The 18042-nt window shown below is 48.5% G+C and overlaps 1 protein-coding gene across 1 annotated transcript in view; it reads left to right on the top strand.

The window, feature by feature from the left end:
- The window catches only part of AP1B1 (adaptor related protein complex 1 subunit beta 1), a 45274-nt gene extending 34342 nt beyond the window's left edge, over window positions 1-10932 (top strand). Inside the window, exons 17-21 of the mRNA XM_035098206.2 lie at window positions 961-1090; window positions 3768-3852; window positions 4960-5046; window positions 6159-6313; window positions 9415-10932. Coding sequence (XP_034954097.1) covers window positions 961-1090; window positions 3768-3852; window positions 4960-5046; window positions 6159-6313; window positions 9415-9489 — 532 coding nt within the window. The 3' untranslated portion in view covers window positions 9490-10932. The remainder of the gene's footprint in view (window positions 1-960; window positions 1091-3767; window positions 3853-4959; window positions 5047-6158; window positions 6314-9414) is intronic.
- Window positions 10933-18042: the final 7110 nt, after the last annotated feature.

The raw sequence follows: 18042 nt of genomic DNA, 5'->3' as shown, positions 1-18042 counted from the left end.
GGAACATTTGAAAATTGCTGAAGTTCTTGGCAGACCACTTAAGGAAGCTATTCCCAAACTTGGGTCTCCAGCTACCCTGTTTCTCATATTTTAAGACATACCCATAAAATAAGCCATAGCAGGATTTTTAAGCATTCAAGGAATATAAGCCATACCCCGAAAATAAGACATAGTGATAGGAGCAGCAGCAATGCCGGCCGCGGCAGGAGGAGGAGAAAAACAATAAGACATCCCTTGAAAATAAGCCATAGTGTGTTTTTTTGAGGAAAAAATAAATATAAGACATGTCTTATAATATGAGAAACACAGTATTTTTTTTTTTGGACTACAACTCCCATCATCCCTAGCTACCAGGACCCAGTGGTCAGGAATGATGGGAATTGTAGTCCAAAAAACCCCCCAAAACAAAACAGGTGGAGACCCAACTTTGGGAAACACTGACTTAAAGGGGGAATTTATTTATTATTTTTGCCTTTTGTAATGCGCCCTGCTAGAGGTGGTAGGATATTGAATTGGATTCTTATTGTTTCTTGCATATTGTGTTCGGTTGTATGATGTGTCTGTGCCATTTGTTAATTCCTGTGCCGACCGGTTTGGAAGAGACGCAACTTGGCAAGCAGAAGTTCCCAGGTTCATACCCCAGCATCTCCAGGCAGGGCTGGAAGTGTCCCTTGCCTGGAGCCATGGAGAGCTGCTACCAGTCAGTGTAGGCAATACTGAATGATATGGACCAATGCACCTGACCCAGTCTATAAGGCAGCTTTCTTATGTACCCCTCACACTCTTGTCAGCTTCCTGCCTCCCTGATGGAGAGCAACCCAGCATCTAAACTCCTTTGCCAAAGAAAGCCTCTTGTTGCTGCCGCCGCCGCCGCTAACTGCATCTTGCTGTCTTTCCTCGTCCGTATCCCTTGCAACCCCTGTGTGCCCCCTCCCCTTCTCACCGGCTGTTCCCTTCCAGCTTTGGCCTGGCCCCCGCCGCACCCCTCCAGGTCCACGCCCCTCTTGCTCCGAACCAGAGCGTGGAGATCTCCCTTCCCCTCAACACGGTCGGCTCGGTCATGAAGATGGACCCCCTGAACAACCTCCAGGTGAGCCAAGGCGGCGTCATGGGGCCAGCAGCAGATCATGTGGGTGCAGAGGCCATAGTTCAGCACCAGAGCCCCTGCTCTGCATGCAGAAGGAAGCCCCAGGTCGTGCGCCAGCTTCAATCCCCAGCCTGGGCTTGGGAGAGAGACCTCCCTTTGTGAAACCCATAGAGAGCCTGTTCTGCCTGGATCTGCAGCCAATAAGCACACTGGTGGGTGAAGGAAAAGCAATGCTTTGTGTAAGCTCAAAGAAATAACAGCAGGCGTACAGAACACAAATAACGGCTTACCAGACAGGAGTTCCACACAATCTCCCCTTCAGCTTCCTGGAGACCCAGGTAGAGCAGCGAGAGAGACCCCAGCCTAGGGTTGCCAGAGTCTGGAAACCTTAAAGAGAAACCAGCAGACCCTTTGTTTAATTTCCAAGCAAAGGGTCTGCTGCTTTCTCTTTAAGGTTTCCAGACTCAAAAGAGAACAGGGCAATTAAAGGCACATAAGTCCTGCCCTCTATTGAGTCTGGCAACCCTACCGCAGCCGACAGTCTCACAGCATCGGGTACCTCGATCTGTGAAGAAGCTTACTGAGCCTCCTCAGCCTACAGCTTTTATAGCCAACTTTGATGTAACCGAGTGCACCTGGTTAGGCATCACTCATGGTCAGTCCAGAATACCCTGCGACTAATGAGGAGCAGCTGAGAGTCTCCCACTCACTGCAACTGGGTATCCTCCCCACTAGCCAATCAGCACTTGGAACACAGGAGACTCAGGAAACTCCTGACACAGGTGTGTGAAAAGCAAATTATAATATCATAAATCAGCAGACCTTCAACGGGGGATGTAAAAGGGAAAGAGACATGTCACCTAACTCCTCGAAATTACAATGATCTTCCGCTTTTCCTCTACAGAGCCGCTGGCGGTGCAAACAATACTGAACTGGACAGACCCATGGTCCGATTCAATATTGGGTAGCTGTTTAACTCGGCTCTAGGTTTCTTTTTAACCACATGGACTAGAATCTTAATGTGGTCTGTAGCTTAGTGGAAGAGCATCTGCTTTGCCTGTAGAAAATGCCAACCCCCATATCCAGGTAGGACTGTGAGAGAGACCCCTGCCTGAAATCCCTGGCAGTTGGTGTAGACCAGGCATCCCCAAACTGCGGCCTTCCAGATGTTTTGGCCTACAACTCCCATGATCCCTAGCTAACAGGACCAGTGGTCGGGGAAGATGGGAATTGTAGTCCAAAACATCTGGAGGGCCGAAGTTTGGGGGTGCCTGGTGTAGACAGTACTAAACTGGATGGTCTGACTGGGTATCTTATAATATCTATTCTATTCTATTCTACTCTATTCTATTTATTTATATCCTGCCTTTTCCCATCTCAGGGATTCAAGGCAGCTTAGAACTAAAATAGAAACAGTGAAAAACATTGGGGGGAAAGCAATAATTTAAAAACAACAATTAAACGTCTGTAGAATTAAACTTTTTTAAAAGTAATCTCTTTATCCTCGTTTTAATCTGAAGAAGTGTGCATGCACACGAAAGCTCATACCAATGACAAACTTAGTTGTTCTCTAAGGTGCTTTTGGAAGGAATTTTTTTATTTTGTTTCGACTATACCAGACCAACACGGCTACCTACCTGTAATTAATCCCAAGGGAAATGTTTTTAAATAAAAAATAAAAAAATCCTGCCTGTTGCACAAAAGGTCATTCAAGGCAGTTAACAATGTTAAAAAGAAAAACTATTAAGAGTGGCAAACTTGGAGCGGTCCAACATCTAAGGATCCTCGGGGACTCCAGAAGCTGTGAAACAACAATACAGCTTTTGCTTGTCACTTGAGGGCCATTTTCCAGAGCTTCTATCCTTAAGAAATCAGAAACAATCTCAGGACAAAACAGGGCAAGGAAATAATGAAGTCAGAGTTCCAGTGGTTCAGGACAATTTGTTCTCCTATTCCAGGGAATCCTAATATTTGTGCAGGCAAAAACAAAAGAGGAAGAAATCTGGTGAGAGAAATAATACATTTCTTCAAGTCTTTTTAGATTTTGCCATTTGTATCACACCTTTCCCTCCAGTGAGCTCAAGGTGGCGTGTGTGGTTCTCTTTCTCCCCATTTTATACTCACAACAGCCCTTTCAGGTAGGTTAGGCTGAGACATTGTGACTGGCCCAAGGGAAACGCTCTTGTCTGGAGCTCTGGAGCGCCATGCATCAGTCACATTGATAAATAAAAGGAACCCGCCCCCGTTTTGCCCAACATCAACCCGCACAACAATGTGGCAGGGCGATCCACATGCGACTTACTTATTGCAAGAACATAAGAAAAGCCTGCTGCATCTTTCAGTGGCCTGCCTAGCCCAGCATCCTCTTCTCACAGTGGCCAAGCTGATGCTCCAATGGGATGCCCAGAATTGTAGGTGATATACTTGCAATTCGGCAAGTATTTATGTTTGTGGTTCTGTACAGTTCTATGGAAAATCAGTGGAAGGTTTTGAACATGTCTTAAGGGCTAGAAACTTGAGTAGTATTCTGAAACAAAGTTCTGTCCCGTGCTCTGTGCTCCTGAAGAATTGCGGCTTGCTTTCCTAGCCCAGCTCTGGAATGTCTCTTGGTGGGTCCCAGCCTAGCCAGAGAATCTTATCTTCTTCTTCTTCTTCCCCTTGCTTCTCTGTTTGGTTCCAGGTGGCCGTGAAGAACAACATAGATGTGTTCTACTTCAGCACCCTCTACCCTCTGCACATCCTCTTTGTGGAAGATGGGAAAATGGGTAGGTTGGAGAGAGTCTGGGATGCAGAAGACGGGGAAACCCTCAAGCTGGAAGGACGCAAAAGACTTGGGTGCCTCCTCCAGGAGTAGTATTTTTTGCCGCATCCACACCATGTGTTTTAAACACTGCAATACCACTTCATACCCTGATGGGATTGCCCCAGAGATTTCTGGGAGCTGTAGTTTGATCTTGTTAGGAGAGACTCCCTATTCCCCTCCCAGAACTACACTTCCCAGAGTTCCCCGGGAAGAGCTATTGATGGTTAAATCACTCTGAGAATCGTAGCTCTGGGAGGGGAACAGGGGCCTCCTATCAACTCTCTCAGCGCCCTTAACAAACTACAACTCCCAGGTTTCTCGGGGGCGGGGGGAGGCCATGACTGTACAGAGTGGGCTTTAAATGTTGTGGTGTGAAGGTGGCCCAAGTCTTCATGTGCCACAGAGAGTGGGGTTAACTCCCCTAGATCTGTTCAGCAAGCTTCGGAGCAGAGTGACAGTCTGAGCCTGGGGTTCCATAAGAACCCAGCAAGAACCTAGTGGCTGGATCTGACCAAAGGGGGCCTCTCCAGTCCAGCATCCTGTTCTCACAGGGACCCAACTGAATGCCTCAATGAGAAGCCCACAAGCAGGACCTGAGTGCAACATCTACACATCCTCCTCTTGTGATTCCCTGCACTGCCTCTTGAAAGCAGAGGCATGAAAATGACCATGGGTAGCTCCTACCCTCCATGAATTTGACTAATCCCCCTTTAAAGCCGTCAGAGAGTTGGTTGCGATACATCTGTGGGCAAATTCCATAGTTTTCATTTGATGCTGGGTGGAGGAAGTGCTTCTGTTCGTCAGCCCCGAGTCTTCCAACACCTTCCTTATGCTGGAGCCCAAGTGAGACTTGAAGACCACTGTAAAGATAGAAGCACCTGCCATTCTACACACTTTGGAGTACTAGACCTAGGGAAGAGGCTGGTAGCTCAGTGATAAAAGCAGTTGCAGACCCAGGTTTCTTAGGAGAAGTGGCTCCTGCCTCTCTTTAAAGGAGGGACCCTTTTCTGGAAAGGCTTTCCCCTCTTCCCCCCCACGTCCAACCTGCTTCTGCTTCTCCCTCCTCCAGAGCGACAGATGTTCCTGGCTACCTGGAAGGACATCCCCAACGAGAACGAAGCACAGTTTCAGATCAAAGACTGCCCTCTCGGCTCAGGTGAGGAAGAGAGCTGTCTAATCTAGAATAGCTGCTGGCCGTGTGCTTATATGCCCTCCTGTTCTCCAGAGAGCTCAGCCCAGCTTTGCCGTGGTTTCTAGGCACATAACGGCAACGGCTAGCTGGTATTTGTAAACTGGTGTGCTGCTATACTAAGGAGCCTAGGCATGCTGCCACTTCCACTTGTATGGACCCAGCGGTAGAGACTCTCTAGTAGAGAGCCTTTTGACCAGTGATAACCGGTGCCCTTTGGGACTGGTAGGGCAGAAGGCAGGGAGACCAACAGTAGGTGGCGCCAGAGCCAATGACAGGCAGAGCCGACTCATTCTTAGTTTCTCCTCTGTCTGAGTTCTATAGGAACAGCACTGAGACAAGACTTAGGAGGAGGAGGAGGAACAGACACTCCCAAGCCCTGGGCTGGTGGTTAAGTAGGAAGACTTGCAGGTGGGGGCTGACTGAGTTTGGTGGGGCAGTGCCATTACATTACCCATTGTGGTGTAGCGGTTAGAGTGCCAGACTAGCAGGCTAGGACCTGGGAGGCCAGGGTTCAAATCCCCACTTGGCCATGAATCTCACTTGGGTGAGCTTGGGCCAGTCACTGCCTCTTAGCCTAACCTCCCTTGCAGGGTCGTTATGTGGATTAAAGAAGGAGGAGAAGAAGAATGTGCATCACCTTGAGCTCCTTAGAGGGGAAAAAGCAGGATGGAAATGTACTGAATAAATTTAATTTTCCTAGGAAGCTGCCTTATACTGACTCAGACTCATTGCTCCATATCACTATTATCTACACCAGGCATCCCCAAACTGTGGCCCTCCAGATGTTTTGGCCTACAACTCCCATGATCCCTAGCTAAGAAGACCAGTGGTCAGGGATGATGGGAATTGTAGTGCAAAACATCTCGAGGGCCGAAGTTTGGGGGTGCCTGATCTACACTGACAGCCAGCAGCAGTGTTCTTCTGCAAACATAAGAACTAGGAACTTGATTCTTTCTTTTCATCTGAGAGCTGGAAGTCTCAGGCAAACTGAAACTGGCGCCCAGTCCGTTTTGTGTGCATGTGCAATAGCACCACGATTTATTTGCATGTGTGTGTGTGTGTATCTGGTCCCACAGATGCAGTTAGCAGCAAGCTTCAAGGAAGCAACATCTTCACCATTGCAAAGAGGAATGTTGAAGGCCAAGACATGCTGTACCAGTCCCTCAAACTGACCAATGGCATCTGGGTCCTGGCAGAGCTGCGGATCCAACCTGGGAGCAATAACTTCACGGTATGGCCCTTCTTGTGCACCTCTTTGCAGAGGTTCTCTGTATAGTTCTATCTTTGTTTTAGGCATAGATGAATCTGTGATATTAACAAGTGCTTTAAAAATTTGCTGGGCGTGGTGCAAAAATCATTGCCCACCTGCTCACCCCACAGATAACACCTTAGATCTTCCCTTCCCATCTTATGCCAACTCTGTTTTCACAGAATGACCTTTCCCCTCCCTTTAGAATGTTGGAAAACAACCCACGAGGACAAAGTGATGAAAACCTTGCAGTTTTATTCTATAGTAAGATACCCCAGGCCTGGTGCAAGTAGCCAGCTGGGTTGGGCACTGGCCAAGTGTCCCTCTCCAACCTGACCCGGCCGCGCCACAACTTATCAAACACACACCACTAGGGCCCACAAGTGCCTGATCTGGCTGACTGCTGGCATCAGGTCTGTGGAATTTCTAATTTTTGCACAGTGCCTAAGAAAGCAGCCTTAAAAAAAAGAAACAAACCAGGTGAGGGAGGAGGAATGGGCTGGGTTAAAAAGCCTGTGAATTTCTTAAAACGCAAGCCTCATTGGGGAGAGCATTCCATAGTTAGGGTGCTGCCACCAAGAAGTCTCTCTGGTTCCCTCAGTATTTGGGGCCCCACCCTTTCCATACATCTGAAATGAGACATGATTACCAAAAACATATCCACCTGCTTCCCCGCCCCATGCTGCCCCATTGGATAGAACTGGTGGCATGCTCTTGTTTTTCCTTCCTGTTTTGGTTATGAAACATTCTTCCCCCCCACATTTGGGGTGACAATTTAATCTATTTGTATGTGTGTGTTTTTGTTTTTCCATGTCCATCCGCCCTCCCCATGGGCCCGCCCCTCCCTGATCTTTCAGGATTTGGAGGTTAGCAGAATATTTGTGTGCTTTTCATTTTTATTTTTATTTTAAAAAATGAAATCTTCTGAATCCAGCTGCTTACTTTCCACTTCACCCCCTACCATTTTATTCCAGCCCCTCCCCCTGCCAGCTTGCGCCTGATGTTCTTTTTGGCAGTGCTGCACCACCAAGCAAGCACCATCCTAACAAATAACAGATTGTGCCAGTGGTGGGAGGGGGGAAGACTTCAGAAGAGCAACGACACTGGTGATGGGGGCGGGGGGAAGGAATGGGTGTTAATCCAGATGTTGTGGGATTCCCATCTCCCATCAGCATTAGCAACCATGTCCACAATAGTCAGGGATGATGGGAGTTGTAGTTCAGCAGATGGCTCAGAACCAGAGTTTCTCCTTTCACCTTATGTGGCAAGGCCAACCTGCCCTTTCAATGGGTACTAGGGTGGTTCATAAAAACTTTATTTTTTTTAAAAAAAAAGCCTGCTCCAAATGTCTTATCTTAATACACTAGGGAGTATATAGCTATATCTGAAATTTCATGCATATCAGTTAATATCTTGACCCTCCTCCATGAAAATAGCTGTTTACTTGGCCATTTTCCTATTTCGTGAAGGCTGAAATTCCCATTCAGTGGAGCAGGGTCAAGATATTAACTGATACAGCTATATAATCCCTAGTATAGTAAGAAGAAGAAGAAGAAGAAGAAGAAGAAGAAGAAGAAGAAGAAGAAGAAGAAGAAGAAGAAGAAGAAGAAGAAGAAGAAGAAGAAGAAGATAATGATAATAATAATAATAATAATAATAATAATAATAATAATAATAATAATAAATTTATACCCTGCCCTTCCCGGTTTAAAAACCGGGCTCAGGGCAGCTAACAGCAGATATAAAACATTGATTATAGCAAAGCAAAGCTACAGGGAACCAGGCAGAGGGCCTTCTCGGTAGTGGCGCCCGCCCTGTGGAACGCCCTTCCATCGGAGTTCAGGGAGATGAACAACTACCTGACATTTAGAAAACACCTAAAGGCAGCCCTGTTTAGGGAAGTTTTTAATCTGTGATATTTTAATGTATTTTTATATTTGTTGGAAGCCGCCCAGAGTGGCTGGAGAAACCCAGCCAGATGGGCGGGGTATAAATAATAAATAATAATAATAATAAATCATGATTAAAATGTGACTTAAAAACAGCATAAAACACAATATAAATGCAGCATAAATGTCAATAAAATTCAAAAAATTCAGGGGTCATTTATTTTTTTGGGGGGACCCAGTCAGTAAACATCAAATGATCACTAGGGCTAACTGGCTAAGTTGGTCCTACTAGGTCAGCAAGGAGACCAGGGAAGAGCAGGCATTTTCAAAACAGAAGTTTTTTAATGAACCGCCCTAATGGGTACCCCTCACTTTCCCAGGTTATTAACACAAGCTGGACCAGTGCTGTCTCTAAAAACCCTAGAGAGAAAAGCTAGTGTAGTGGTTAGAGCAGTTCCACTGACCTCGCAGCCTTCTGATGACACTGGACTTGCAAGTCCCACCACCCCTGTCCCTTGCCGACATCAGCGCCTTTAATAGAGGGAGGGATTGGCCGTGTCCCCAATATTCATTTAAAGCACTGCGGTACCACTTTTAACAGCAATGGCTCCTCCCCCCCCCAGTCCCAAAGAATCTTGGGAGTTGTAGTTGGTTAAGGGCACCTAGAGTTGTTAGGAGAGAGCCTTCTAGTTCCGCTCATGGAGCTACAATTCGCAGAGATGCCTGGAAAGAGGGTTTACCACTCTGGTAATTGTAGCTCTGTGAGGGGAACTGTAAGGCTCTCTGCTAACAACTCTCAGCACCCCTTAACGAACTACAGCTCCCAGGATTCTTGAGTGGGTGGAGCCATGACTGTTTAAAGCGGTAAAGTAGTGCTTTGATTATATGGTGCAGATGTGACATTTGTTTCAGGGGAGGGGAAACTTCCAATCTGGAAAAGGCCGCCTTGAGCTAAAACTGCAGCTGCCAACTCTCCACCCCCTGATAACTTGGCATAACCATCCTCCTTTTAATCTCTGAGCATGTCGTCTTTTATTTTTCTCTCTTCCCCCGTCTCCTGGATTAACTATGCTCCAGTTTACTAACACTGCTGGCCTAGTAGAAACTCTGCACTTGTGCATTCCGAAAGAGAGAGAGTGATACATACATACATACATAAATACATACGGTATATTTCCTCCTTTTCTCCTGCAGCTATCCCTGAAGTGTCGGGCTCCCGAAGTGGCCCAGCACGTTTTCCAGGCCTACGAAACCATCCTGAAGAACTGAATCCATGTGCTGCTGCTGCTGTTGCTGCCCTCCCATCTCTTTTCTGCCCCTTCCCTCCCAAACCCACCTCCCCCCCCCCAATCCCAGAAGCGGTGGTGAGATTTCATTGGGACCAACCAACAAACAAAAACCACCCCCAAACCCCTCCAAGCCTGCCCCTCTCTTTGTGGAATCGAACCCCTCCCGACGCAAGCTGTGTTTTCAACGCTTCTGAAATGACGGCATTAAATCGCCTAAAAATTGGCAACCGGCAAGGGGGGGTGAGGGTTTGGGTGGGGTGGGAGGATGTTGGAGAGCAACCAGGATCCGGTCTTCAGCTTCAGGGAAAACGGAGAGGTGCTGGGAAGATCTCTGGAGAGGGGATGGGAGATTTTGTTGTGTGTGTGTGTGTGTGTGTTGCATGTAAACTTCAGAATTCCTGCCTCCCTGTTCCCCTCGGCTGACGTTCTGCCTGTTCTCGAGAGCCCTGCACTCCGCTCTCTTCTTTGTTGTTTCCCTTTGTACATGTACAGAAGTTCAACAAGCAGTGTGAGATCACACGCACCGTGCTGTGGCTGCGCGAGTCAGGGGGGGGGGTGAGGATGGCCATGCACCACCTTAGCGTCTCACCCCACCCCACCCCACCCCACCCTTTGCCGTCTTGCTAGTCTCTCATCTGAATAAACAATCAAACGCTCCTCGTGCTGAAAACAAAAGTGAAGTGGTTTGTGCTTTCTTTGCCCAGCCTTAAAAAAAACCAAAAGATCTCTGCGCGTGGGGGGTGGGATGGTGGGTGATAACTTGCTTATAAAGCAAGGGAGGTGGGATTGGTGACCCTGCAGATGTTGCTGCCTGACATTTATGCCAACAGGTCTGTAGGAACAAAGGATGTTGCCTTATACCGAGTCAGACTGTTGCCTCGGTATCGTCTTCAACGATTGGTTAATCTGCGGAACTCACTCCTGCAGGAGCCACTGACTCATGCGGCTTTAAAAAGACGGCAGGGCGAATTCATGGAGGAGGAGATGATGTATCCATTGTTACCAGCCACAGTAGCTATGCTCTTGCCTCCATAGTCTGTGCCAGTATTGCTTCTGGGTACCAGTTTCTGGAAACCGGAAGAGGGGAGTGATGTGTTCAAGTCCTGTTTGTGGACTTCCTATTGGGCCATCTGGTTGGCTACTGTGAAAGCGGGATGCTGGACCAGATGGGCCACTGGCCTGGTCCTGCACAGCTGTTGTGTTCAGGCCAGTGGCCCATCTAGTCCAGCATCCTGTTCTCACAGTGGCCAACCAGATGCCCGGATGGGAAGCTTGCAAACGGAATCTGAGCACAAGAGCACACTCTCTTCATGTGGTTTCCAGCAACTGGAATTCAGAAGCATTGTTGCCTCTGACAGTGGAAATTGAATGCAGCCATTAAGGTTAATAAGTTCAATAGCTGACATCCCAACCTTTTTTTTTTTTTTACAGATCCTGGGCATCTAGGTAAATTTAGACTCTGGGCTTAATGGACCTATGGGAGGACTCAGTTAGACAGCTGTCAGTATTGCATCAGTTATGAAGCATGCGATGCTTGAACCATATTGGCCTGGGATTAGGCAATTTCCTATATTTGGGGTCAGGGTTGGGAGTGAGATTTCTTTCCTGCTGGTGTTGGCCTCCATGAAAAAATGGGAACACTTGAGTCTGTCCCAAATGTTCAGCACTGCCTCAAAGGAGGAAAACGTCTGTTTTCCCTATGTGCTGTGTAGGCAAAGGCTTGGCTGTCTGTCGCAACGAATGTGTGAGGATGTTGTGTGAATGTGCCCACAGGCAGCTGGTGCCAACTATCACGGCTGCCTCCTAGCAGGGCAGGTGTTGACGCCCACAGAATTCATAAAGAATGCTCAGCAACCCAATAAGTGTGAACCCTACCTTTAGGAAGAGAACACCCGAGCTCCATTGAATCCCCATGTGTTGACCTTTACTTTGCTCCAAACTCTGTAGAGCTGCAATGGGGCCCCTCTGGGTGATGTCGGACTCCAGGACCCCAGAAGTACCAGCCACCGACAATCATGGATGATGGGAGTTTTAGTGCAGCTAAATCTCAAAGCTGCAGTCTCTGGACTGTCTTCAGGGGCTGCCCCACTTTCAGTGCAATACAGTAGTCTAGGCAGGAGGTCAACAGAGTGAAAAGGGTTGTAATAGGTGACATGATAGAAGTTTATAAAATGCAAGCATGACGGAGAAAGTGAGCAGGATTTGGACCTGTGGGCATCCCATGAAGATGAACGTTGGAAGATTCAGGACAGGATTTCACCACACAGTGTTAAAACTATGCAACTCACTCAGGAGACGGTGATATCAAGACTCCCTGGTCTTGAATGGGGTAACTGTGCCCCTGAAGGACCAGATGCGCAGCCTAGGAGTCATTTTGGACTCACAGCTGTCCATGGAGGCACAGGTTGATTCTGTGTCCAGGGCGGCTGTCTACCAGCTCCATCTGGTGCGCAGGCTGAGACCCTACCTGCCCACGGACTGTCTTGCCAGAGTGGTGCATGCTCTGGTTATCTCCCACTTGGACTACTGCAATGCGCTCTATGTGGGGCTACCATTGAAGGTGACCCGGAAACTGCAATTAATCCAGAATGCGGCAGCTAGACTAGTGACTGGGAGTGGCCACCGGGACCACATAACACCGGTCCTGAGAGATCTACACTGGCTCCCAGTACGTTTCCGAGCACAATTCAAAGTGTTGGTACTGACCTTTAAAGCCCTAAACGGCCTCGGTCCTGTATACCTGAAGGAGCGTCTCCACCCCCACCATTCAGCCCAGACACTGAGATCCAGCACCGAGGGCCTTCTGGGCGGTTCCCTCATTGCGAGAAGTGAGGTTACAGGGAACCAGACAGAGGGCCTTCTCGGTAGTGGCACCCGTCCTGTGGAACGCCCTCCCAGCAGATGTCAAGGCAATAAGTAACTATTTTACTTTTAGAAGACAACTGAAGGCGGCCCTGTTTAGGGAAGTTTTTAATGTTTAATGCTGTACTGTTTTAATATTCGGTTGGAAGCCGCGCAGAGTGGCTGGGGAAACCCAGCCAGACGGGCGGGGTATAAATAATAAATTATTATTATTATTATCTACCAACATAGATAGCTTTAAAAGTGGATACGACAAATTCGTGAAGGCGGAGGACTATTGATGGATGCTAGCCACGATGGCGATTGTCTGTCTCCACGATCGGAGGCAGCCCTGCTTCTGAATACCAGTTGCTGGAAATTGCAGGAGGGAAGGGGGTTCTTGTGCTCAAGTGCTGTTTGTGGGCTTCTCATTGGGGTATCTTGTTGGCTACCATGAGACCAGCATGCCGGTCTAAATGAGTCGTTGCCCTGATCCGACAGGCTCATATATTCTCATTCCTGCTGTGGGTGCCCTCCACTTCATAGACATTCTGGCTGGGGAGATGATAAGAACCCAAAAGACCTGGAGCATACCAGGTTGGGGGTAAAGGTAAAGGGACCCCTGACCATTAGGTCCAGTCGTGACCGACTCTGGGGTTGTGCGCTCATCTCGCATTATTGGCCGAGGGAGCCGGCATATAGCTTCCAGGTCATGTGGCCAGCATGACAAAGCCACTTCTGGCAAACCAGAGCAGCACATGGAAACACCGTTTACCTTCCCGCTGTAGCGGTTCCTATTTATCTACTTGCATTTTGACATGCTTTTGAACTGCTAGGTTGGCAGGAGCTGGGACCAAGCAACGGGAGCTCACCCCGTCACAGGGATTCGAACCGCCGACCTTCTGATCAGCAAGCCCTAGGCTCAGTGGTTTAACCACAGCGCCACCTGGGTCCCTACCAGGTTGGGGGAGGCTGGTCTAAAACCAGGGACCCACCCCGAACTGCAACTCCCATCATCCCTGATTATTGGCTATGACGGCTGTGGGGCCTGATTGGAGTCGTATTCCAGCAGACTACACATTTATCAAACTGCACTACTGCTCAAGTACAAGGATCAACCAGTTCGATATATACTGTATATCTTTTGCATCACTATCCAGTGCTTATTTGCAGGCTTGGTGAAGAAAACTTAAAATCTGGCCTTTTCTGTTGGCTCCTTTCGCAAGGGCATCTCTCCCCTGCCTCTCTTTGCATAGTGCTAAAAAGCCATTGCTGTTTATCCTCCTTTCCCACCGCCACTCCTCCTGGCTCCTGAATATTGTCCCCATCCTATTAAACCTGTCAAACGCCTCTCAGCCTGGCATCAAAGCTCTCAATGTGCTGGGATGCTTGTCCACTGGCCCAGTTTTTTTATATTTTTGCTGAGTGAGCTGCACGGATTTGTGGGCGAGAGCTCTCTGTGTGTGCTGTTCTATTGCAGCAGTTAGGCCAAGGAGAGCCAGGCGCTGTGGCAGAGCCTTGGGAATCCACCAGAAGTCCAGTTGCGAGCCTGAGGATGTAAACAGAGCCCTGCCAAACTGCACTTCCTGAATCTAGGATTATTGGCCAGGTATCAACCATACTTGGAATTTTGCTTCGACTACATTGCAATGTATGAGGTACGTTTTTCTTTACATTGCAATGTAAGGTAAAGGGACCCCTGACCATTAGGTCCAGTCGTGACCGGCTCTGGGGTTGTGCGCTCATCTCGCATTATTGGCCGAGGGAGTCGGCATATAGCTTCCAGGTCATGGGGCCAGCATGACAAAGCCACTTCTGGCAAACCAGAGCAGCACATGGAAACGCCGTTTACCTTCCCGCTGTAGCGGCTCCTATTTACTTGCATTTTGACGTGCTTTCGAACTGCTAGGTTGGCAGGAGCTGGGACCAAGCAATGGGAGCTCACCCCGTCACGGGGATTCGAACCGCCGACCTTCTGATCAGCAAGCCCTAGGCTCAGTGGTTTAACCACAGCGCCACCTGGGTCCCCTACATTGCAATGTAGCCGAAGCAAAATTCCAAGTATGGTTGATACTTGGCCAATAAATTATTCTATTCTATTCTATTCTATTCTATTCTATTCTATTCTTCTATTCTATTCTATTCTATTCTATTCTATTCTGCTTCCAGCCACATCCAGTAGGGAAGGACTGATCTGCCAGTTTGGGGGCACTCTCCGTTTTTTGTTTTTGCCACATTTCCACCTCGACTTGCAAACTTTTCTTTAAAAAAATGCACACAAAAAAGAAATCAGTGACTCACCCATTGATGGATCAGTATTTGAACCCTGGGTCTCTGGCCCCACCCACCACTGGCATGTGGCCCCCAGCAGGTCCCCCAGAAAGGAATGCAGCCCCTGGAGCAGGAAAAAAGAAGTTCCTCAGCCCTGATAGTAGACTTGGGTTTTTGTTTTCCTTTTTGCCAAACCTGACGTCTCACTCTCCCCATTCCTCAAACCTTGTTCCTAAAATACTCTTTCGCCATGCCTCTGTTTTATATTGCCAGGCTGCCTCCACTCTGAACAGTCACATGGTCTGCTTATTCCTCTCCGCAAGTTTTGCCCATCTGCTCCTTAAATGTGCTAATTCCTTCCAGCTACACGTTCAGCTTTTCCATCTGAAACAGCCGCTCTCTTGGCGCAAGAGGCGTGCTTCGCGCCGCCTCCCCTCCGCAAACCCCAAAGGAGCCCAGTCCATTTCCTGCTCTTCTAGGAAGCTCCTTGCAGCCTCAACCCAGTTTGTCTGGCCTTTATAAACCGGGGTGAAAGCTGAAAGTGCCGTATTGTTTACACACACCATTTCTACACTGCTTCGGATATAAACATTACCTCCATGCAGTGTGTGGAAAGCGAACACGCCGCCAACATGTGGGGCTTCCCTTGCGCTTGATCCAGAAGCTGCGGCTACTGCAAAATGCTGCAACATGATTGCTGGCAGGAGCTTAGCCTTGTCAGCATCTAATACAGGCATCCCCAAACTGCGGCCCTCCAGATGTTTTGGCCTACAACTCCCATGATCCCTAGCTAACAGGACCAGTGGTCGGGGAAGATGGGAATTGTAGTCCAAAACATATGGAGGGCCGGGGGTTTGGGGATGCCTGATCTAACACCTGTAAAACCAAATGGTGTGACGGAGGCGGGAAAACTACCTTTGCTGCCTTCACAGCCACACAGTGCTGGTATACTCTTAACACAGTACTTCTTGCACTTATTTGGGCTAAAAAATATATATTGTTGTAGGTTTGGGAGATCCTTCTGGATCAGACATAGGCAAACTCAGCCCTCCAGATATTTTGGGACCACAACTCCCATCATCCCAGCTAACAGAAGCAGAGGTCAGGGATGATGGAAATTGTAGTCCCAAAACATATGGAGGGCCAAGTTTGCCTATGCCTGTTCTGATTGATCCGCTAAGTCCCTTCTAACTGCTGAGGTCCCGTGTCCAGTGAGGTTGAAATAGGACAAGAAGAGGTTGCTGAACTAGTCAGATGAGTTTCTTTTGTGGGACAGTGATCTTAACTAGGAACAAGTGCCCTCAAGAATGAGCTAGGTTGCAAGATATACCAATAAAAAAGGTAAAAGAAGAAGAAGAAGGTAAAGGACCCCTGGATGGTTAAGTCCAGTCAAAGGCTGAGGGAGCCGTCGTTTGTCCACAGACAGCTTTCCAGGTCATGTGGCCAGCATGACTAAACCGCTTCTGGCGCAACAGAACACCGTGATGGAAACCAGAGCGCACAGAAATGCTGTTTACCTTCCTGCCGCAGTGGTACCTATTTATCTACTTGCACTGGTGTGCTTTCGAACTGCTAGGTTGGCAGGAGCTGGGACCATAGCTGCCAAGTTTTCCCTTTTCTCACGAGGAAGCCTATTCAGCATAAGGGAAAATCCCTTCAAAAAGGGATAACTTGGCAGCTATGGCTGGGACAGAGCAACAGAAGCTCACTCCGTCGTGGAGATTCGAACCGCCGACCTTCTGATTGGCAAGCCCAAGAGGCTCAGTGGTTTAGACCACAGTGCCATTCGCGTCCCACTAAGTGACTACCAATAAGTGATGGCGAACTCCAGGCTAATGGTGGGCCTTTTCTTCACAGCCCCTTGCCTAGCTGCTCAGTAGAAGAACAGCCACTGTTGTGGGGGAGCTGGAAGCAGGCTGGAAGCTGGAGACACAGAGACATGTTAGCTCTGTGCTGGATCCAAAGCGGTGGCTAAGCGAGAATCAAGATCTCTTGGAGTGTCAATGATGTGAGCCACTCCATCCTGTGCTCAGGTTGCTCAGGTTGCATATACCTTAAAGGCACCACAATCTTTGCTGACCTCCATTCCAAGGAAACAGAACCCTGGGTAAGCGCTTGACTGTAACATGCTTAGAATGAGTGGAGTGGGGATTTAAAACTATTGTACCATGCCGGCTGGGGATGATGGGAGCTGTAGTCCAAAACACTTGGAGGGCACCAGCTTGGGGAAGTCTTACAATGCGATTATCTTTCTCGCGTGACATTCCCCCCACGGAGAGTGTTTTTGACTGGCATCCATGAGGGTCTGCTAAGCCCATCTTTGTCTGCTCTCTTAATCTCATTCCCACATCGATTTGCCACAGTGCAGACAGTGATGAGAGCCCGTCCTCTGGCGAGAGCAGGCTACGCTTTTTGCCGCAATCAGAAATTCCTCCTCCTGATGAGCTTTTGTGCCAAGTGGAAGCTGACGGCCTCCTTGCAGCGAGCAGCCCCCTTTGTGCTCCTTTCAGCTCAGGACAATCAAGTGATTTCAGCATTCTGGAAGGAACAGCATTCTCGAAGAACTCGGGCAGCCGGGCTTTCTTCCCCTCGCACAAGCCAACAGATCAAGTTCGTTGAACAAAAGGGGCCTGACTTAAGGCTTGCAATCACGGAAACACCGGGCAGAGACTGGCCCTCGGCCTTAAATGTTGTCTTGTGGTTTACATCCTGTGCAGGAAGATGTACAGTACAGACTGTGAGCATCTTCATCTTTTTTGCAGAAACGAGGGGGATTCAAGGTTCTTTCAGCTGCACACGCATCTGGGGGTGTTCTTGGGTCATTCAGAGGTCACTGTGTTTCTTTGTAGAACTCGGAGTTCTGCCTGTCCAAGACAATCAAGATCCTTCCCTCCCTCTCTCACACACAAGAGAGGGGGGAATGAGAATTGCTTATATACCCAGCAAATCACTGTGGCTTGCAGGAGAGCTCGTCTTGTGAATTCCAGTGTAACCTGGAGCAGGGATTTCAGACTGACAGCCCTCTGCTATGGAACAGCAAGCCTGTTGAGATATAACAGGTGTCCCCTCCCTGCACTTTCTGGGAACAACTGAATACATTTCTGCAAGCATTCCCAGCTGGATGAATACTTCCCTGGGTACCTTTAAAGCCCTAAATGGCCTCGGTCCAGTATACCTGAAGGAGCGTCTCCACCTCCATCATTCTGCCCGGACACTGAGGTCCAGCACCGAGGGCCTTTTGGCAGTTCTCTCGTTGCGAGAAGCCAAGTTGCAGGGAACTAGGCAGAGGGCCTTCTTGGTGGTGGCGGCTGCCCTGTGGAATGCCCTCCCAACAGATGTCAAAGAGGAAAACAACTACCAGACTTTTAGAAGACATCTGAAGGCAGCCCTGTTCTGGGAGGCTTTTAATGTTTATTAGATT

This window comes from Zootoca vivipara, chromosome 17, assembly GCF_963506605.1.
Source record: "Zootoca vivipara chromosome 17, rZooViv1.1, whole genome shotgun sequence".
Lineage (NCBI taxonomy): Eukaryota > Metazoa > Chordata > Lepidosauria > Squamata > Lacertidae > Zootoca > Zootoca vivipara.
Note: the sequence above shows the minus strand (reverse complement) of the source record. Positions and strands in the feature narration are given on the sequence as shown.